General features: G+C 42.1%; 1 protein-coding gene across 1 annotated transcript in view; it reads right to left on the reverse strand.

The window, feature by feature from the left end:
• Positions 1-21,494, reverse strand: part of LOC106939990 (multiple epidermal growth factor-like domains protein 10) — a 48,731-nt gene extending 27,237 nt beyond the window's left edge. Inside the window, exons 1-11 of the mRNA XM_015022587.1 lie at positions 21,431-21,494; positions 20,445-20,498; positions 19,524-19,770; positions 17,950-18,070; positions 17,092-17,228; positions 13,311-13,523; positions 12,071-12,245; positions 6,908-7,028; positions 5,482-5,645; positions 4,974-5,076; positions 677-823 (exon numbers count right to left, since the gene is read on the reverse strand). Coding sequence (XP_014878073.1) covers positions 677-823; positions 4,974-5,076; positions 5,482-5,645; positions 6,908-7,028; positions 12,071-12,245; positions 13,311-13,523; positions 17,092-17,228; positions 17,950-18,070; positions 19,524-19,770; positions 20,445-20,498; positions 21,431-21,494 — 1,546 coding nt within the window. The remainder of the gene's footprint in view (positions 1-676; positions 824-4,973; positions 5,077-5,481; positions 5,646-6,907; positions 7,029-12,070; positions 12,246-13,310; positions 13,524-17,091; positions 17,229-17,949; positions 18,071-19,523; positions 19,771-20,444; positions 20,499-21,430) is intronic.
• Positions 21,495-22,366: the final 872 nt, after the last annotated feature.

Below are 22,366 nucleotides of genomic sequence, written 5' to 3' on the forward strand. Positions count from 1 at the left end.
TAACAGGAAGCTAACAGGAAGGAGCAGAACACCTGGACCAGACAGGAAGCTAACAGGAAGGAGCAGAACACCTGGACCAGACAGGAAGCTAACAGGAAGGAGCAGAACACCTGGACCAGACAGGAAGCTAACAGGAAGCTAACAGGAAGGAGCAGAACACCTGGACCAGGCAGGAAGCTAACAGGAAGGAGCAGAACACCTGGACCAGACAGGAAGCTAACAGGAAGCTAACAGAATAGAAATTTCTGATTTAAATTTTCTGCCTGCTCAATTCTAAGACAGATTTTGCTGAAATGTAGGATTTAGATACAAACATCTTAAAGAAAATTCATATTCATTAACAAAAATAAATTAAAAGCTTCAAAAAGAAATAAAACGTCAAATAAATAAAAATGAGATGAAAAATAAAAGGTAAAAATTTAAAAATAAAATAAATATATTATGAATAAACAAAAAATAAATATGGATTTGAAAATAACATAAGAAACTAAAAATAAAATACAAGAAATACATTTAAAAATAAAAATCTGAATATAAAATAAGTAAAAAAAATAAAAGACTAACAATAAAATAAATAAAAATAAGGGAAAATAAATAATAAAAATGCAGGTAAATAAAATAAAACAGAATCAATAAAAGCTGCAGCATGTTTTCGGCGTTCAGATGCTGCGTTTACTTCTCCTGCAGTTGGTGCCGCGGTATCCTGCGGCGCACACGCAGCTGCCGTCCTCCGGCGCGCAGGAGCCTCCGTTCTCACAGGAGCAGCTGGAGGAGCAGTTCGGCCCCCAGAGGCCCTCAGAGCACACGCTGTCACAGTGGACGCCTGCAGGTGAAAACAAGAGGTTCTGGTTCTGATCGGTGTCAAACTGTGGCGGCTCGGCCCGGTTCTGATCCGTTTCATCTCCACTACAGGATTCCTTCTGTTGTTCAGGAGCCATTAAAGGCCGAAACAAACAAACACCGAGCAGCGGATCAATCCGCTGCTGAAAATAGTCCTGAACCGCGCCGCCGCCGGAGGAGCGTCGATGAAAAGTCCACTCAGCGGCTGAGTCACACGATTCGGCCCCTTAATGGGAGGAATGGGAGTGGGAAATCATTTTCTAATGGGGCGGCAGAAATACGGTAAAAGGAGCTTCTCATTTTTAACGGTGCGCACCTTTAATAGCTGCAGGACAGAGAAACCACAGCGGCCATTTTTCATCTGGATTTATCGCAGATCAGTCCAGTTAACCGTCAGGAAGGAGAACAACATTCTGAATCTTCAATGGGAAAAATAGAAAAGGCTGTAAAAGTGGCTCTGTCCTTGTTTAGCTGGAGCTCTTTCAGAACCGGTCCGATAAATTCCTTCAGGAATCAGAACCAAATCAAAATGAACGATTCCCCAAAGCAGTTTTTTATAGACCACATCAGTCTCAACATCTGGAACTTTTTATCTGCTGTGGCTTCCAAACGTTTTCACAGCCCGACCTGAAACTTCTGCGTTTTTCTTATGTGACAAACCAGAACGTCCGTCTTCTGGTCAACTCTGACCAGTTTCCTCTTCCTGCTACAGAAAAGTTTCCCCTCATGATGCTGATGCCGTCTCCACTGAAGAAAAACATTTGGACTCATTCTGTTTTTATCGAATTCTCAGGAAAACCAAACTGCGTTTCATTGACCATAACCGTGCAAAGTGAAATTACGAAAATAAATCTGCTTGTGTGATTTTAAGTTTGTTTCTTGTTTGATTAAAAACTGCAATTGCAAAATTAAAGGTTTGTGCACATTTGAGACTGAAACGCAGTTTGTGAAACGGAGGATTCACGAATCTAATCTTGGGTTCGTATTTAAACATGTGGAAAAGATACTTTATTGTCTCTGACCAAAAATCTGGGACAGAAATCAGACTGTTGGACCTGTGAAGCACGGTGGTGGAGGTATGATGGGTTGGGCTGCTGGATCAGAAAGTTCACTGAGTTATAATTATACCAATGAAATATTTCCCAGTGTGAGTCAATCTTCTTTTGTTTGAAAATGATCCAGATCTAAATATTTTGCAGTAACTTTGGGTTTGCCTTCTTTCTCCCTGCAGTGTCTCCGTCTTTCATCAGCCTTACATCGACTGCGCCGCGTCTCTCTGCGCCCCTGGAGGCAGAAACAAAAGCCGCTGTTCAGGATGGATCAGAGCCGCCGCCGCTCACCGGGGGACGGCGCCCAGGAGACTCCGCCCACATCCGGTCAGATGGTTCACCAGCAGAACGGAGGCGCTGTGCGCCCCGCGGGGCCGAAGCCATTACGCCTGCTTCCTCATATGTTTAAACATCAGGGCAGTGAAATATTCCTCAATGAAAGTTTTCCAGAACATTCACCAGGAAAGCAAAACTGAAGTTTCTGATCCAGTTCAGGTCAGAAAAAAGCATCAGAACCGACAGAGAAAGATTTTCAGTTTTTCACCATTTATTATTTATTACGCTTCCTGAATTTGTCTCCAGCTCATCCTAAACCGTCTCACTGTGCAGCTAAAAGTGACAAATAGCAAATAAACTGGGGTCAAATCCGGGGTCAACGACCTTTAAGTTTAAATATTTTAAACTTTAAGGTTGTTTTTTTTTACTTTAATAAGAGAACGAAAGTTGTATTTGTTTTCAGCTCTGCAAACTGCCCTGTGGCTTTATGCGACACGTTTCAGCAAACAGTCCCTCTTTGTTCTGAATAAAAAGATATTTTAAATAAAATATATTATTTCTATGAAAACTGGAACCTATGTATTTGTGTGTTTTTGGTACAGCCGTTAATCTGACGCACAGCTACATCCGCTAACAGATGATGAAGCTGGGTGTTCATTCCTGCTTCTGAGCGATCTGATTGGACGCTGAAATTAATATTGTTTGTTGTGCTAAAAGCAGTTAGAGTTAGCCTATCAGTGAAACTATGCTAACCCATAATAGCATTTCAATGCTAACAGGTAGCAGCCGCACAAATGCTATCACTAATGCTAGCGTCCAAATTCACATTTGTAAAAAAGGATTTATTGATAGAAAAACCAATCAGATGGTTTAATTACCTGAAGAACAAATTAAAAACGATAATTTAGCAGCAAAAAGGTTTTTAAATGAAAATGTTTCTGACGGTTTTTGATTAAAAGGAAATGAATTAATTACAGATCCAGAATTTATTGATGTTTTAAGATGGAGAAGCAACAGAAAGCTAGCATTAGCATTTTTCCTGTGAAGTACAGAAACGAACCGAAGGATTCTCCTCACATCAGGGTCTGATTGTGCAAAAGTTTTAATGCGTTTTATGTGTTAATGTATTTTTATCTGTTAGAGTTTTAACATGTTTTAAACATAAAAATATCTGATTCTGCAGGATTTACCCTCATCCATCAACTCTGAGCAGCTTCCCACAGCATGATGCTGCCACCACCGTGAATCACTACAGGGACGGATGTCATGGATGTTTTTATGACTTTTTAATTTTTGTGGTTTTTTTATGTAAAGCACTTTGACCTGCCTTACTGCTGAAATGACTGACTGACTGATTGATTGATTGATTGATTGATTGATTGATTCTTCCACATGTTCTGTCACTTAAAATCTGATGACATGGAAATAAAGTCTGCCCATCTGAATCTTTCCTCCTGTGTTTATCTTCGGCGGTTCGTCATACATCAGGTGTGAACTTTGACCTGAACAGTTTAATGTCTTCTTTCCTGATTGGCTCCCCTGCAGCAGCTCTCAGTTTCTCCGCGGCTGAAACGTTTGTGAAGTTATTGCCGGTAACTCGGCCGTTACTGAACCTGAATCTCCATCAGGTTTTGAATTATTGGTTCTGAATGTTCGTGTGTCTCATCGATCTGTTGTCTCCTCTCTCTCTCTAACGCTTCTCTCCCTGCTGGGATGAATTTTCCTCCACATCAGCAAGAAAAACATTATCCGAGAAAATAAATGGTGAGACAATTATCCGATGAAATCATTCATTTCCTCCAGATTCTGCAGCGTCTGGCGAGCAAAATGTTTGGCAGATCCGACTCCGGTCATCAGAAGAGCTGCTTATTGTTTATTATCACAGAGCATCGCTTTCATAATCTGATCTAACTGATCTAATCACAGCGACTGACACAGGGAGGACCAGAGAGGAAGAAGCAAACATGTCTGCGTTCATAAAAAAGATTCATTTTAAAAATGCAGAACTTTTTGTTTTTATTGAGCGCACCGGAATAAAAGCCACAGTTTGAAGGAAAGAAGGAAAATGACAGACAGGCTGCAGGTTTTTCTGTTTTGAGTTTTTTTTTTAAATAAATGTTTCACTAGAAGGATTTGACTTTTTATTTTCTCCCTCACTTTATTATTGACGTTGATGTTTAATCTTTTTTTATGTTCTTTTGTGTCAAAACGAGGGCTGGACTGTTTCATATCAGTCGATTTAGATGATAATTGATTCGTTTTTTGTTTTAAATATCTGAAACATTAACAAATTGCAGTTTTTCCTGTTTTATCCAGAGTTTCATTCCATTTTGTTTTAACTGCTTAAAAACAAAACCAGCTGATTTACGCCAGTTACGCAACACGTTGTTGCTAGGCAACCAAAGAGTGAGTGAGTTGATGCCACCAACCTAGCTTAGCTGGTAATGAGTGGTGGAGCAGCGAAAGCTTTCCCTCTGCCTACATCTCCCAGAATGCTGTGCGGTTCTGGCTCAGAGTTCAGTGGATTCTGGATATAGAATATATTGGATATTCTATCAGATGTAATATTATTGATACTGATCACGTGTTTATCATGACTTTTATTGTTAATGGTTTATTGTTCATCAAAACGTCCTGAATGAAAATCTGAGAGCAAACACAAAGCGTAATTGGTTTGTTTAGTTTTGTCTACGTGCCGGCTAAATGTGACTGGGCGCTAATGCTAGCTAAATATGAGAAACAGATTTTTAAACAGTTAAATTTCAATCAAATCATTTGCTAAAAGTCCGACTTCCTGCCAGAACTCACCGGTCCAGCCTGCGAGGCAGCGGCAGGTTCCTGTCAGCGGGTCGCAGCCATCGGCGTGGAGACAGTCGCATCTCTCCCTGCAGTCCAACCCGTAAGACCCGTCCTGCGAGCAGAACCAGGACGACACGATGAAAAAGGTCCAGAACCAACCAGAACCTGCTCAGGCTCATTCATTCAGACTCAAACGCTTCAGGTTTTTAAATCTTTAAAATTCAAACATAAAGAGTTTCAACAGGTCTGAACTGGAAGTGAACCGGAAGTGAACCGCGCCGCTGAACCGCCATCTTGGTAGGCAAACGCAGCACCAGCACGGATGAACCACAGCTTCCAGAACAGGTAAGGAATGTACATTAATGCTCCTGGCTGATGTGAAAGAGAAAGATCAACAAAATCGTTGCTGTCAGGATCAGCCTGTAGCTTGTCTATTGTTGTCATAGCAACTCCCTAACAACAGCTACCTACCAAGATGGCTGTCAGCTCATCACATGAGAAGGATGTTCAGACTTACGGGACAGAGGACGTCGCAGTATTCGCCCCTCCAGCCCGCTGAGCAGGTGCAGGAGCCGTTGACGGGGTCGCAGGCCGCCTCGTTGGCGCATTGACACGTCTGGTTGCAGCCGGAGCCCCAGGAGCCGCTGGAGCAGGGGATGGAGCAGTCCACGCCCTGCCAGCCTGCAGGGTGGAGACAGCGGCGCCCGTCAGGGAACGGGTACCTGACCGCTGCTCAGCAGCAGCAACATCAACCTTAATAGTCACTCCAAAAACAATCAGTTACTCCTGAGAATATTCCTGAGTGAGACCATGGAAGAAACTGGGAGCAACAAGCCGGAAAAATGGGAGAAAATCTGATTTATCCTGAATTTAACGCCAGAGAAAACAGCAAGATCAGCAAAAAAGAATCTAAAACAGGACAAATATTATAAACAGTCGAAGTTCATTTGGAAGAATTCAGGTGTGATGAATTAAAATTATGTTTTTCACTCTAAGTAAAAAAAATTATTAAAACAAATCAAATTTGCTAAACAAATACATCATTTGATTTTTTTATGAGTCTGTCTACAGACTCGGCCAGAAGTCCTTGAAGATGTTTTAGAAAAATATTTGGACAGATTATCCCAGCCAGTATACCCAGGTGGGCCCCATATGGGGAAAAGGAGGGCAGACAATATGGGTCCCATATGGGTTTGCCCATAGAGGGCCCATGTAGGGTTAAAGACTCTTTGTGTTTAATCCAAAAACTAAACTAGAAAGAAGTGAAATCTGACGCTTTAGTGCAACAAATCCTGGTTATTTCTGACTTGTGGCCTAGTCAAAGCATGACCCTCCAGTGTGTTTAATTGAAATCATTTCAGCAGAGCAGAGCGGGGTCAAAGTTCATCCACAGATGTGACCAGCAAGTTATCTCAGTCTGAGCCAACGGTTGGTTCTGGTGTCGGTTTGTAACTCGACCAGATTTTCTCTCTTTGTTTACATTCAGCATCAGAATCTACATTCATTCATTATTCATTCATTTATTAAGCTGTTTCTGATCACTGATGTTTTCCTCTAATGTCTCTGTTTTCTGCAAAGCTTCTGCAGTGAGACGTAACTGGACCAAAAGCAGGCCAGAACCAGAACCCCTTTAATTACCTTTGTTCCCCTCGCAGAATCTGAGCCACGTTAATATTTAAACAGCCAGATATTAAAAGACAAAAACACAGAACTTAATGAAAAGTTCTGGACAACATTAGAGCTGGAACTTGGTGCAGGATGCCGCATTATTATTACAGAAACATGTTGGCGTGAAGAACCCGGCCGTTTGGACTCAGAACCAGAACCTGGAGGGAACCGGAGCCCAGCCTGGTGACGTCTGAACCAGAACCTGGAGGGAACCGGAGCCCAGCCTGGTGCCGTCTGGACTCAGAACCAGAACCTGGAGGGAACCGGAGCCCAACCTTCTCTGCAGATGCAGGCGCCGTCCACATGCCAGCAGGAGGCCCGGTTGCGGCAGGAGCATGCGGCGGAGCAGTTGGCGCCGTGCAGACCCGGAGGGCAGCTGATGGAGCAGTCGTCTCCCTGACAACCACAGAAACAAGTTTATTAGTTCAAAACATTCCAGCAACAAGGCGCATCATGAAACATCAATAATTAGGAAATAAAGTTTACGTTTTGTCAAACGAATCATTAAAATCATCAACCAAACCTCAGAGATGTTGGTCAAAGTTCCACTGGCTGAGTGAGAAAAATCCTGCTGTTGTTGCTAAAAAGACACAAAAATATCTAGAAAAATCATCAACCTTTTTCTACATGTTAGGATTTGGCTTGCTGTCTTTTTTTAAATCTGGAAAAAGAACGTTTTCTGTTTCAAATCTATTTTGATCAGTAAAATATTGTGTTTAGTTTGTTGTTTATTTAGGGAAACATAAAAATATACAAGTCTTTGCATTTATAATTTAAAAAGCACTAAAGGTTTCGTGGCCTCCATGTAAAAGCAGTTTGGACAGTTTTAGATGGTGAGGCGTTTCCTCCAGCATCGTCTCTCCGTTAAAACCCATCCAGGCTCCGGGAGCATTTCGTTTGCTGGCTGATAAGCAGCGAGGAGGAGCCGATGGCGGCCGACGGCGCCCTGCAGAGCGGCATCATGCGGCCGCAGCATCGGCCTCATTCCGGCCCGCTGCTGCATTGATCAGCACCTTCATCGCATAAACTCTGTTAATTAAAGCTGCCCGCTTCCAACCTGCTGCCTTTAAATTACTATTAATCTAATATTCACAAAGCCGGCCGGCGCGCAGGAGAGGACTTATTAAAAAGTTGGTGAATTAAGGACTTTATAAAAACTTTGGTTATAAATAACCTGCATGGGCTCAATAATTAAAGCCATCAAGGGACGACAGGTGACCTCCGCTGCAATAATTACAGGCGGATCAATAGATCCTGATATTTATCATCTAATCAGGACTTTTCACTGTTTCACCAGGAAACAAATTAAACCCACAGACTTCTGGGTAATAAATAAGTTAATATTTTAACGCTGTTTATCTTTTAATTAAAGAGCAGCAGAAGTGAAAACGCGTCCAGCTCGTCTGGCTGCAGCTTATTGTGTCTCGCTGATGGATGTGCACCTGCAGAGGCTGCAGGATGTTTCTGAAAGGTGCGGCAGGTTAATGAGGATGTCCGTCAGTTCGGCTGAAAATCTGAGGAAAATATCACTAAATTAAACAGACGAACGACGGAGCGTCAGGGCCAGGCTGACAGGAATTTGTCTTATAAGGAAGTACAAGAATAAAGTCAAAATATTAGCAGAACAAAAACACTTTTACCAGAAGAAAGTCATAAAATTACAAGAAAAAAGTCGTTTTAATGGGAGTTAATGTTCAACGTGTTAAAAGATTAAATATTTCCTTACTTTTCAAACTGGTACCAAAGAATAACTTCACAAAATGCTCAACGTTTCTCATTTTAAATGTATTTTTTACTGCTTCATTCTGCTAATGTTATGTCTTTATTCTGGTAACATGAGTTGATTCTTTTAGTTTTAATTTTTCTTGAATTAGTATGAATTTGTGTAATCATGCTAATGTTAGCGTAGCATTTCCAGAAACTGCCCTGAATAAGACACTTTAACAGAAAATGAAATTTTAGACCTTTGTTGACTCCCATACTTGTTTAGACACAAAAACAATAAAGTTTCTTATTGTTTAATTTTATTAAATCTACTCTAATGTAGAATCAGCCTCAACTTCAGCTTCTTGTTCCATCCTAAATAACTCGGATCAGCACCAGGACTGAAACATGTTGGTAGGGAAATCAGTGTTTTTTTCTTTTTTTTAGTAATATGTAAAACAAACAAAACAAAAAAAGCAAGAACAGGATGTAAATCTTGTCAGTTTTAATTAAATTTTGTGTTTTTTCTCTGACTTTAAACTCCTGGCAAATAAATGCTGAAAATATTTATTTCCACTTAAAAACGAATCAATCGTCAAATTAAATTCAAGCAAAGGTTAGAGAAGCCGACCTTCCTGAGGGATCAAAGTTCTGCGATTCGTTAAAGGCGGAGACATTTAGACGAAGCTTTGCTGCACTTCAGAGGCCGACTGAGGGAGCTAACAAGGCGTCTGCTGATGGAGGAACGGAGATTGGACCTCAGGTCAGAGGCGGCCATGTTTACAGGTATCGACCCGACCGTCCGAACTGGTGACAATACTCCAAATAAATCCTGTTTAAAGCCGGTTCCTCATCCACAGCGGCGGCTTCCAGCGCTCCATCAATTCTCTGAGAATCAATAACTCTGATAAACCAAACACACATTCATCTGCGGCGCCGTCCTGCTTTCATCTGCTGAAATCTCTGATGTTGTCGGCCCAATTAGAAAAGCTGCGGCGGCCTCTGTCCGGCCGGACCGGGCAGCGCCGCAGGCGGCCGGGGCCCCGCAGGGCCACGGGGCCCCGCAGGGCCACACACACTCAAAACTAACCCTGCAATCACTTCACAGCTTTTCACTGAACGCCAGAAACGCAAACTGAAAAGCTCAAGGTGATTCAGCCAACAGATAATATGAATAAACTTCAGTGTTTTATTAGGATTTTATGCAAAATAACATAAAAATAGTTTAACTGAAAATGATTCATGGTTTTATTTTTAAAAATGGGACAACATGTCAGAATGAACATTAATAAGTAAAGAAAATGTTCATTTGTGTGTAAATAATTTCCCTCTTGGTGTTAAAACACATAAATAAGAAACAACCATAAACTCATCCATGTTTACACATAATCACTGTTTCCAAATGTTTGAAAATGTTTTGTACATGAAAGGAGAAGTGAGTGATGAGGCTCTGAATGGGTTTGAAGCATCAACAACAAAAATACTTATTATTTTTAGTCTGTTCTTCAACCATCAGATCGGAGCAAAGCGTTATTCTATCCGGTCAGCTTCTTTAGAAACCTGGATGCTAGCATTAGCATTAGCTGCTACATGTTTAGCACTGAGGTGCTATTTTAAGCTATGCTAACTGCTCAGTGTTTTCCAGGGATCAATCAGATCGTTAGAAGCAGAAATTAACCTGCAGCTTCTGTGTTAGCGGATGTAGCTGTGCGTCAGATTTAAGGGCGAACCAGAAACGCACGACTTGAAAGGTTCCAGCAAGAAACTTCTTTTTCTTAATTAAATGTGATTAATTGCGTTAAAATGTTTAAACATTAAAATCTATTTAATCAATTCCTCAAAGTCAATTCATTGAAGGCAAATAGAATATATTTATATTTAAAATGTTTTTACATCCAGAACAAATTGAATGTAAGAATATTACGTTCCACTGTGCAGTAAAGTCGCAGTTCAGTTTGCAGAGCTAAAAACAAATCCAAAGTTTTATTCTTTCATTAAAAATCTAAACTAATTCATAGACTTTGGCATCATAAACACAAACTATCACGTTCATTTTATGGCTCTAAACAGATTTAGTTGATTTGGACTGAAGGTAAAAAAAAGTCTGGATTTGATCGCGGTTTGAGTTTCTGGACCATCTGATCCGATGATTTTAAAATATCTGTAATTAATTAGCAGAGTTTCGGCTCCAGTGGAAACATTTTCAGGAAACCCGGCTGATCGCATCGAGTCGATAACTTCACGGCAACGTCTCCTCCTGAATGAGAGCGCAGCGACAGCAGACGATCATTTACTGTCACACCTGCTCTCCAACTGAAAAAAGGGAGCGGCGCTTCTTAGCAGAACAGAAACAGATGAAACTAAATAAATAAAAATAATTTCAATATTTTAAATAAAAATCCATATTTTCTGTCCTCTGAAGGAGATTTAAAGCTGATCATGTTTTCTGAAAGCTTCCAGGTTGGTTTTTTGTTCCCCTCGTTACTCTGACCTACATCCCAGCTGCACACCTGCAGCTCCCAGGCCTGCTGAGTCTGCAGGTCCGCCAGCTGCACGTTTTCCCTGCACCTGCATGCAGACGCATCGGTCAGGAAGCAGCGCTCCAGTCTTCACAGCAGAGACGCAGCTCCTGTGTTTCTGAGGAAATCCCTTTGATTTGTTGCAGCTGTTTGCTGCGATGGACCAGCAGCTGATGCAATCCGGTGAGACGCGGAGCGTCTGACAGCCGTTCATTAGGCCGGATCGAGTCAACAGCAGCGCATCAAAGACGGCCGCTTCCACAGAGAAGAAAGAAAACTTTTCCTCCCCTCATTATTTATCGCCTCATCAACTAATGACGGCTGAAGTTAAGAGCAGAAATTGGTAAATTACACAGAGTTAAAAGTTGATCTGTTGCATTATGGGTAAGCAATAAAAGCTTTTCTGAATGTCTAAATAAGCAGAAAATAAAACAAATGAAGCTTTTCTGGTTTTACAGCTTTCAAGATCAAACAAATCACAAGATGTTTTAATCTTCCATAAACCTCAGGAACTGTACGGTTTACTTTAAATGATCTGGATCAAAATAAATCTAAAACTAAGACTCTTTCTACTGAGTGAAAGTAAATCAATGTGGCACGACATGAAGATAAAAAATTCAATTTCCGCCTTAAAAATGCTTTGTGATGTGAATATTTCTTTAAAAATATTCAGTTTCAATCTTCTAGAAAGTCACAGATCAGGTTCTGACAGTTTACTGGACCGAGACGACGAGAAGCACAGAGGCCTGGAGAGGAGTTACACTGTAAAACATGGCAACGTGATTTAACTGGAAAAGTAACGTCAACTCGAAAATAATTTTGGTTTTAACTCAGAAATTTCATCAAGTTGATTTAAGGACAAGATACAAGGTATGGAAACTTGATTTTAAAGCTCATTCATCTTCAGTTTAACTTAATACTGTAATTAAAAAACTAAATTAAAACACATAACAGTGTTCCTGTAAAAGAAATGATGAAGACGATGAGTCGTCCTGGACTCATTCATGCTGCTCTGTCACATGAGACCCACTGAAGTTTGATGAAATTAAAAGCCTGTGAATATTTCTGACATATTGCCCTGAAACCCTCAGCAGATGATGGACGTAAAATCCAGGACTGATGTATTTGTTTTTACCGCTCTCTGGTTTTATTTGTAACATTCGCTTCCCTCCTGCAGGGCAGCCATTTTGAACCGTGTCGTGTTTGTTCACTCACGATGAACCCCGGCGCGCAGACGCAGGCTCCGCTCACGCCGTCGCAGTCGGCTCCGTTGGCGCAGCTGCACGGCTCCTTGCAGCCGTCGCCATAGTAACCAGCGGGGCAGGTCTCGTTGCAGTAAAGCCCCGCCCATCCGGCGGCGCAGGTGCACTCCCCCGACAGCGGGTGGCAGCTGGAGGGGAAGAGGCTCTTAGACCAGGGCGGTACAAAGTTTTCACATTACGGGCGACAACTGTGAAGCTAAAATTATCCATGGGACAAAAACAGAAACAAACAAAAAGTTTGTATCTTTTGTTGTGAAGATATCAAAATTATTCCAGTTCAGTTCATTTTATTTTGGTAAATTGTCAACATTAAACCCAGGAAACAAAAAAAGTAACGATAAACAAACCCATAATTTACCAAAAAGGAACAGGCTGAAAACAAATTAAATAGGGATATTTTGATGAAACTAGCAGAAATAATCAGTAAATAATTGTAGATGTTTTAGCTAAACTCCTTAGCGAAGCTAAAGAAACACGAGTCGCTCCGTTTGTTTTTAAAACTTATTCAGCAAAGTTTAATCTGTCGAGTAAAAGTTACTGGATGCAACTAACAATTATTTTAGTTATTGATTTTCTGGTGATTAATTAATTAATCACATGCAACAGATTTCTTAATCTTTTTAACACAATATTAGAAAAACATTGAAATATGCAAATATACCTTTTTAAATAAGAAAATGAATAATTTTGTGCCTACAATGCAATAAAATCTGTATATTTTTGTACAGTTGGGCTCAATTACTGCTTTGAGTGGCTTTTTTTGAGCGTGTGCTCCGACTAAGTTAGTCGAGGATTATTTAACTGATGGCTTCAGCCACGAAATGTGCGATCAAATTAAAATGAAAGCAAAACCAGTCGGGTGCTTTGTCAGTGATAAGAAAAACTAAGAGACAAACAGAGATAGATACAAGATGAATAGTTTGTGTTGTTACTTAAGTTTTCATTTTTCAGATATTTCAATTTGCCTCATTTCACTTTAACTTGTTTTAGCGCTTCTCCAGCAGCAGCCAATGAAATAAAGTTCTGCTTTTCTTGAATTGTGGACGAGGGCCGCACAGGATCTCTCTGAGGGCCGCAAAAGGCCCGCGGACCTCACTGTGGACATCCCAGTCTCAGCTGGTGCGTTCAGTAAAACCACACAGGACGTTTATTCACTGTGGAGCACGCTGAGCGCAATGTGTTGTTTGCCCCACCTGAGCGTGTTGTTGCCCTTGCAGGGGCAGATCTTGTCGCAGAGCAGCCCGTAGAGGCCGGCGGGGCAGAAGCGGTCCTGGCAGCTGGGGCCCTTGAAGCCCTCGCTGCAGAGACACGCCCCGTTGATGTGGTAGCACCGGGCCCGGTTCAGGCAGTCGCACTTATGGGCGCACTGCGGGCCGTACGTTCCCACCGGACATTCCTCCTGGCACCTGGACAGGAACAGGAAGTTACATCATCATCCTGCTGCCATGGTTACCAGAAAACACTGTGACTGGCCGGTTTCACAGCAGGTTTCACTTTTAATCCAATTTAAAACTTTTTCGTCTTAAATAATCAGGTTTGCAATATTTGTTTACACTTTTTACATCTCGGTTTTATTAAATTCATTTATGTTAATTAATCCAATGCTAAAAAAAGAAAACAAAATACAACCAAAATAAGAAACGTAATATCCAATTAATGAAAAGAAGACATAAAAACAAGCAAAAATAAAAATTAAAAGAAATAAAATGCTTAAAAAATATCAGATAAGAAATAAAAACCAACATACATCATTATAAAAGAAAAAAATACAACCTAAATATAAAAAATTCAAATGTTGAAAAGAATGAAATGAAATGAGAAAAAAAGAAAATACAATAAAAAAGACAGAAAAATATGTAAAATACTTAAAAAATGAACAAAATACAGCCGTAATAAGAAAATACATGAATTAAAACTCAAATATGAAAAAGAAATAAAATAATATGAGAAATATAAAAAATAAATTAAACAAAACACTGAAATCCTAACAGAACCATTTCTCCATCCCTTTTGATGGTTAAACACAGAAACCAGCCAGAACCAGTGGAGGTCCAGTTTATGCCTGATGAATCAGATTATTGTTGATTTGTTTTCTGGAAATGAAAGCAGCTGTTTGCCTCCAAATGTTTCAGTTTCAGGTTCTCCTGCAGCCCGTCACCGACAGCAGCGCGTTTGACTTGCAGATGCCTCGTTGGGAGCTTTCTTAGACACGGCGTTATTAAATGAATGCGGTCGACAAGGCGGGCGGCGCCGTAAATCCTCCTTTATGAAGGCTTTTATTGGAAGAGTTGCCGAGCGGCGTAAATCCAGCTGCAGGATCAGCGAGGAGGAAGCAGTCTGCGCTGCCGGGAACACCTTTTGTTGTGTTTATTAGCCTGCACTCAGTGATATTAACGAGGCCCTGAAAATAATGGAAGCACCTGCCAGAGGAACATGACGGCAGATAATCAGTTAATATTTTAATTCAACATGTAATTCAAGAGTCGGAATAAACTGGAGAAATCCTCCTGCTTTCCTCCAGAGGTCCTGATAAACCTTTAGGACTTAAACTGAAGAACCTCCGTTGATGGTTTGGTTGTAGGGACAGGAGCGCCTCAGGGACGGGACTCGGACCTCCAGCGCAGGTCAGACTCCAATCACCACAGAAAGACTCGGATGACTCAGCAGTCGTCAGGCGGACCAGAGAAGCTGAGGAGTTCAGAGTCTCATCAACAACTCCTGCAGTGGCAGCATCAGAACCAGGGACTCAGGTTGCTTCCTCCTGATGGTCCCGGTTCCACTGGAACCAGAACTCCATCATCTGCTCCTCCACCTCCAGCTGCTGTGGTTCTGAGTCCAACCAACCTGTTCCCCTCCTGGCCTGTGGGGGCGCTGCACCAAGAACCACTGAAAGAAACGACACAAAAACCTCTGAAGACACTGAGAGCAACTTCCTTCTTCACCAGATGGAAACAAGATGGAGGCGTCAGATTTTAGCGGTTGGAGGATTTCTCTTTAGTCTTTGGCTGAAGACCAGGAGCCATTTCTGCTGCTAGCGCTAGGCTAGCAGCTTTGGTTGTATTTACCCAGAATGCCTTGCGCTGTAGTCCAATTCCTGCTTTTGGTGCGGTCTCTGGTTCGACTGGCGTTCAAACCAAACCAGAGTTCACTTCAACCAAACCCAGACCGAGGTTTGGAGGACCAGAGGTCAGAGGTCATTTAGCATTCACACCAACCGGACCGGACTTTGACTAGGCAGATGGACTGGAGTTGGATTAAGGTGGACTGAACAGAGCTGGAGGGAATGATGCCGCCTTAAAAAGCTAAACTAGCTAATAACAGGAAGCTGGTTCTGTTCTGTGGTTCATATATGAAAAACATTATGAACATGAGAGAGAGTGTCTTCAGTCAGAAGCGCTTGCAGATTTTGTCATACAGACTGCTACAGCAGCAGACATCAGCCTCAACAATGACAGTTAAATCCCACTTATGGTTACTAAATGATTCTTTAAATTGAGTTTGTAACTGAATGAAGCTTTTTAGTGCAGAAACATGAATAAACACTGAAAATCTAATTTTACACCAAAAAAGAAAAAAAGATAAAAATCTGAATATTTGAACAGGTCTAACAATAAATGTTAGGAGTGGGTTTTAAATGTAAAAATCGTCCTTCAAACATTCATTTATTATCCAGAGACAGATTAATGAGGCTGCTGTTGAGCAATAAAACCAGCGCGGCGGCGGCGGCGGCGGCGGCGGCGGCCTCTCAGGAGGTCGGCAGGCTCGGCGTTAAACCCTCGGCCCCAAAGGCGGCAGAGTTTCTGAGCGGCTGATGGAGGCAGCCGAGTCCGGCCTGCTGCATTCCTCACACGTCCAGCAGCAGAAACCATTAAGAAACAGACAAATCACTCAATTAAAGCAGCGCAGTGAGGACTTCTGTTGGGCGTCACGTTTAAATCACGCCGACTCTTATCTGGGCTAATTCCATTAGAACGCGGACGAGAGGAAGAGAAGCAGTCTGGGAATTATTCCATGTAGGCTAATTCAGCTGTCTGAGCCTGGATGGATGGAGGTAATTTGGCTTGAATGAGAATAATGACGGGTGGAGGGGGGGAGATGGAGGCCACAGGATGGAAGGGTTAAAGCTGGGGTGTCCAAGCTGGGGGGCGGGGGCCATTTATAGCCCCCAGGCCGACTTCCTACGTCCTGATGCAGATGGAGACGTTTTATTTTTAATTATTACAGACATTTCATCCCAAACAAAGTCACTCATATCTGACTTCCACTCCAAAGCAGACTTTGGTGAACCAAATTCTGCTAAAATGGCTTCAGTGAAGAAAAGACTGAACCAGTTCCAGCTTTTATTGCTGAGACAAAAAATTCAATCTAGAAGAATTTACAAAATGGATTACCTTTTCTTTTTTAATAAGGCAAATGGATACACCCCTCGTTAAGCTTCGCATCGACACTGATTTACACGTCTTCTTCCTACTTTATGTAACAAAGAGGCAGTGGTGAAAAAATATGTACTGGCAGCAGGGGGGCATCCGCTAATCCGCTAACACACTAATAGCAGGGCTAATTTCCCTTTAGCAGTCTAGCTAACTTTGAAAATGTTTAGCAAACTTAACTTCCCTTAATTTAGACAAATTCTAAAATGAATAAATTCATAAATGAGCTAAATTAAACACAGACAGCAGAGAAAAAGATATAAACAAATCCAATAGCTGAGGGTAAAACAGAACATGTAATTATTGTGTCAAAGTTAAATTGTTGCTTAAGGGCTGCAGTGTTTCAAGCAGAGATGAAGTTAGTGTTTAGCATTAGCTTCCCCTAAGTACCATGATGGTGTAGCGGTTTAGCATTAGCATCTATCTCTTTAGTTGGCAGACCCACCACTGCATTTTGGATGCTCCTATTTTGTGGCGCAGGTAAAAATGTGATGTTTTTGTGATGCCAGTGGCGCTGAGCGGCGCTGGAGAGGGGTTAGCTCACCTCTCTCCGATGTAGCCGGCGGTGCACTGACAGACGCCGCTGATGTGGTCACACAGGCCTCCGTTCCGACACGTGCACTCCTCGGAGCAGTTGATGCCGAACCAGCCGAAGGGGCACGGCTGGGCGCACACCGGACCCTGAGGAGGGAGGCAGGAGCGGGTCAGAACAAACTCACATGTTCACTCACATATCAGCAAGGCTGGTTCACATGTTCTACTCTGTGCACATTTATTGTAAAATAAAGTATTTTATATGTACTGGATGTATTCATAATTTGAGTCAAACCTCTGCTGACCGGTGATATTTCACCAAAGTCACTAATGATTTGGCAGCTTAAATGACTTGTTTCTGTGTAAGTCATTGTTAAACGGATCGAGCTTCAGCTGTTGGACAGATGGATCCACATCTGACTCTAGAAAACTTTGAGGAGATCCTGGTCCAATCCGTGACTGCAAGGCTTCCAGGTTCCCAAACCATCATACCTCCACCACCGTGCTTGGCACATGGTTGCAAAGCATCCAGATGCAGTTCTGGTAAGCTAACTCCTGCTATCCACCATCTTGTTTCTGGAGGGAAGCAGAGTTCTCCTCCGGCCGTTGAAGCAGCCATGCTGGTTCAGGTCAGGCACTTTCTGCTGTAGGACTGAGCTTCTTCTTCTCTGCTGCTGCATGTTTACATTCTGGTAAATAAAACACTGCTGGTAATCTTAGCCCAGGTCTACAGAACGGATGGTGTTTTAGTTGTACTGTGACACTAAAGGTGTTCCATACTGTTTCGTGTTGCTCTGATTTCCTCTGTCTGGTGCAGTGAGAATGTTTCTGATGGTCTGCAGCGGGGCGGCGGCGTGCGGGGCCATACCATCCAGCCGGGCGGGCAGTGACACTCCCCGGTGACGTGATGGCAGGTTCCTCCGTTCTGACAGGAGCAGCGCTGTTCGCACATGGAGCCGTGTTGACCTGGAGGACAGGGCTCCTCACAGCTGCAGGAGACAAACAGAAACATCTTCATCTGCAGCAACACAGGCGGGGAAAGATGCTGACTTCATCCGCTCACACAGAAATCTTTATTTGCATATTTCAGCAGCAAAAGACAGCAGGAGAAAACCTTCCCCCTACTGAACCTCACTGAGTTACGATCTGAAAATTAGCATAAATTCCTTCCCATATCTTCATCATATATTGTATTCCTGGGGAAAAGTTGATTGAAGACACAAATTAATGTCTCAATGTGGCAAAAAAATTGTTAAAAATCTAGAAAAAAATCTTCCAGATTCACTTTCTTCTCAATTCTGCAGTAATTTTTAATCAAAGTCTATTTTTATGGAACATTTCAAAAAGTGTTTTACATCTTACAAGTCACCAACTGTGAAACCAGCAACAAACATTACATTTTATCATCAAACATATTGATCCATGTTCCAGTTATTGTTAATCAAAGGCAGCTGTGGGTTTTTAGCTTAGATTTAAAGGAACTCAGTCGCTGCGTTTCCATTACTAATACGCTAAAACTTTGTCAATATTCCACTAATGTAAAAAAAATGCATTTGATGTTTTTCCATTAGATAAAAAAAATGCTATTAAAATACATGAATAAGTTTGTTTGTGCAATAATCCATTAAAAAAACACAACGCCATCATCCTCCAACTACTTCCTGTTGTCTTCTTTGTCATTTCTGGCAGTAGTAACATCCAGCGGCTGATCACATGACTGCAAACTGCAGATTCCATTGCAGTTTGGTAACACAAGGTAATTCTGATACAGAAAAAAAACATCTTAACGACGTCACATCCTGGGTTATTCTGAGTTGTTTTGATGTTTTGATTGTTTCCAGTTTCATTATTATTCTGTTTCATCGTTGCTTTTTTTGATTAAGTCAGCCTTGTTTCTGTTTTACCTTTGTTCTGTTCTTCTTATGCTGATTCTAGTTTGTTTATTTTTTTTTATTTGCTCTTTGTGCTTTTCTGGTGTTTTTTGTTCTCCTCTGGCTCCCTGAACTCCCTGTGATTTTTAGTTTAATCTTTAAAGAAGATTCAGCACGACCCATGCTCCCAGCTCCTGTCTATATTTTGATCCATCTGCAAACTCAAACCCAAGATGAGCACAAAAAACTTCTTATCAAACAAAAACAGAGTTTATTTTAAATTGCTGTGTTTCCATTAAGTATATTTATTTTTGTGATTCCAGTTCGGTCGTTATGGTGACTGAAATGCAGTTGGTGTTTCGACTGTTTTGCAGTTTTCTGGGAGTTTGTTCCAGATTTGTGGTGCATAGAAGCTGAATCCTCCCTGACTGACCGGAACCAGAAAACCTGAGTGGAGAACTGATCCATCAGCAGCAGCAGCAGGTCTTTAACGTATTTCAGTGATTTACAAGCTAACAGACGTATTTATTTGGTGACTTATTGTGCGTTTTGTTCTGGTGGAGCCACTCACAAGCTGCCAGTGTAGCCAGGCGCGCAGAGGCACTCCCCGCTCTGGTGGTGGCAGGTGGCGCCGTTGAGGCACTGGCACTCCTGCATGCAGTCTTTGCCGTAGAGGTTGTGGTGGCAGTGCTCCTCGCAGCGCCAGCCCTGGAAGCCGTCGGTGCAGACGCAGGCCCCCGTTATCGGGTTGCATTTGGCCCCGTTGCGGCACTGGCAGCGGTTGGTGCAGTGGGGGCCCCAGAAGTCGCTCTCACAGCCTGAAGAGAGGCGGGAAGAGGTAAAAACTGGGAGAGAAAAGATCACTGCAAAACAGATGGAGAATTTTAATTGTAAATGTTTTAGTTCAGAAAGTAAATATTATTTACATTTTGGAAAATCAAAATGCAGCAGGATATTAAGAAAACTGTTGATTCTTTATCTTTGATTTAGTTTATTTGTAACAGAAAGTTCAATGTTTATAGTTTGAGAATTATAAATAATCTGAGTTTTGATAATATTTTGGCAGTTTGGTCTAAAAACAGGTTTGTTCTCTGTGTAAATCTTAACGTTGGCAGTTAAATGAAAACACAGTGAAGTTGTGATGTTGGTTTTCTGCAGGTTTGTGACAAATCTTCACACTGTGAGGTTTTTAGCTCAGCTTCTAATCAAGCTGAGCTCCGTTTAAATCTTCTACACACATTTCCTTGCTCTCAATTAATATTTCATAAAGGAATTTGGTTAATTATTACAGCTGATGATTTCAGTGGGAGACAAATTGTTTTCATGTCATGAAGGAGATTAAAATGGAACGGGGAGGTGGGAGCTGCTCACTTAAATGCATCTCTGCTAATTGGTTGTTTATGGATGTTTGCATCATAAACAGCAGAAATATTTCCATGTATGTCTGACGGCTTCTCCGCTGAGGTCCTTCTGGAAAATGTCCAGATGTCACCTGTTGGCTCCGCCACTGAGAAGTTTCTCCTCTGATCCAGAACCGTCTGAGGTTCTGATCACGATGACAAATATCAGAACAAAATTAAGTCAGAAGAATTACAGTAACAGGTCCAGATGGCACTGTTAGCAAAGTTCAGATGGTCAAGCGACAAAAACCCAAACACTGAGCTGAGCAGAGCAGGACCAGTGACCCCCAGTGACCTTGGCAGCCCCATGTGGCCTTTGGGGGCCAGATCTAAACGGCCCTATGAAGGACTTTCAGGGTCATATTAAACCTTAATGGGCCTATGTGACCTTGGAGCCATATTAGTGACCTTAATGACCTTAATATGTGACCTTAGCCAAAATGTTAGGGGCCAAATTCATTACTTTAGTAGCCACATTGTTGACTTTAAATGCCCTATGAGTGAATTAAATGCTACATTAGTGACCTTTATGGCCCTATGGGTGACTTTACAGTCACCCATAGGGTGATTTTTTTATCTTAGTGGCTTTATCAGTGATCTATAACGATCCCTTCAGAATGGCTCATTTCATCAGATGTGTTGCAAAAATCCTCAAAAAGTGGAACAAAACTCTAAATAAATTCAAAGTTTTCTTTCTGAATCTGAAAACCCAGATCAGCCTGGTCTGCCTCGTGAAATGAGTAAAATTCGTTTCATGTCCAACATGATGACAGCTGTCTGGACCTGCTTGAGCATTCGCTCCACATTCCCTCCGATGTTAAAGAGGACAAACGTCTCCGTGTTTAGCATTCAGGTTTGAATTAGCTGCAGACTGAAGGAATCATCTGGGAGAATTAAATGTGACCTCTGCTGCTGAGGAGGAACCGCCTGCTCCAAATCTCTGATTGTTCCTTCATCCTGGGTGGAAATTCCTCCTCTTCCTCAGATGAGCAGCAGCAGGTTATTTTAGATTAAGCTGGAAGCAACAGGAGGTTTATTCTGCTGGCCGAAGCTGAAGCAGAGCCGAGTGGAAACAAACTGTTCGACATGCAGCTCCGGAGGATCTGCATCAGATCTTCACTCACTCTCTGGCTCTCAGACATGAGGACAGACGCAGATTTAGACTCTTATCGGCTTCACAGACGAACGCCGCAGCGAACAGACTCCTCAGATTTGTAGAGAGGAGACGAATCGAGGAGAAGAAAGATGAGAAACATGTTTCTTATCCGAGATCTGAGGGGCGGAGGCAGGAAGTGGCAGCTTCATTCATAAAACACTCGCGTTTTTCTGCTCTCAGTTTGGTGATGGGATGCTTTTCAGGAGAAGCCTTTCCTCCAAGCTGCTCCCAATATTTACTTTACAGAAGTCGTACAGTAAGGTGATGAATCGTGGAAATATTCCAGAACCTGATGGGAAGCTAATGGGACGGAAAAAACATATTATTGTGTTTTATCTGAGAAAGGCACTTCTGTGTTTGATGTATGATGATAGGCTGAGCGGAGGGACTCTGAGTGAACGGCCATTTGTTAGGAGGAAAACCCGGGAAACGTTGCGACCAGCGGGAGGATAAATGGAGGCGATGGCTTTTTTCTGGAGTCATGGGTGGCACTTTCACAGATATTCCAGCGCTAAATGTTTCATCAGGGCTGTGGTGGACAGAGCAGACAACGCATTCATCACATCAACACTCTCCTCCTTTTCAATCTTTCCCTAATTTACTTCCTCCTGTCCGCCGTTTCCCTCCTCCCGTCTTTCTCTCTAAGACTCAGAGTTTCTGCTCACTTCCTCTAACTAGTGAGCCGGCACAGTCAAATCCTTTATCCTCACACCGCCTCAATTATTCAGCAGCAAAGAGTCCAAATCAAGTGACTAATGACTTTGATCAAGAGTAGCTCGCTGGCACTAAGGAGAACTTTCTGCACTAAATTAAGAGCAGCATAATATGAGCTGGCAAAGGCCAACTGCTGCAGGATCA

The sequence above is a fragment of the Poecilia latipinna genome, unplaced genomic scaffold (genome assembly GCF_001443285.1).
Source record: "Poecilia latipinna isolate Pla-1442-1.1 unplaced genomic scaffold, P_latipinna-1.0 Scaffold3054, whole genome shotgun sequence".
NCBI classification, from domain to species: domain Eukaryota; kingdom Metazoa; phylum Chordata; class Actinopteri; order Cyprinodontiformes; family Poeciliidae; genus Poecilia; species Poecilia latipinna.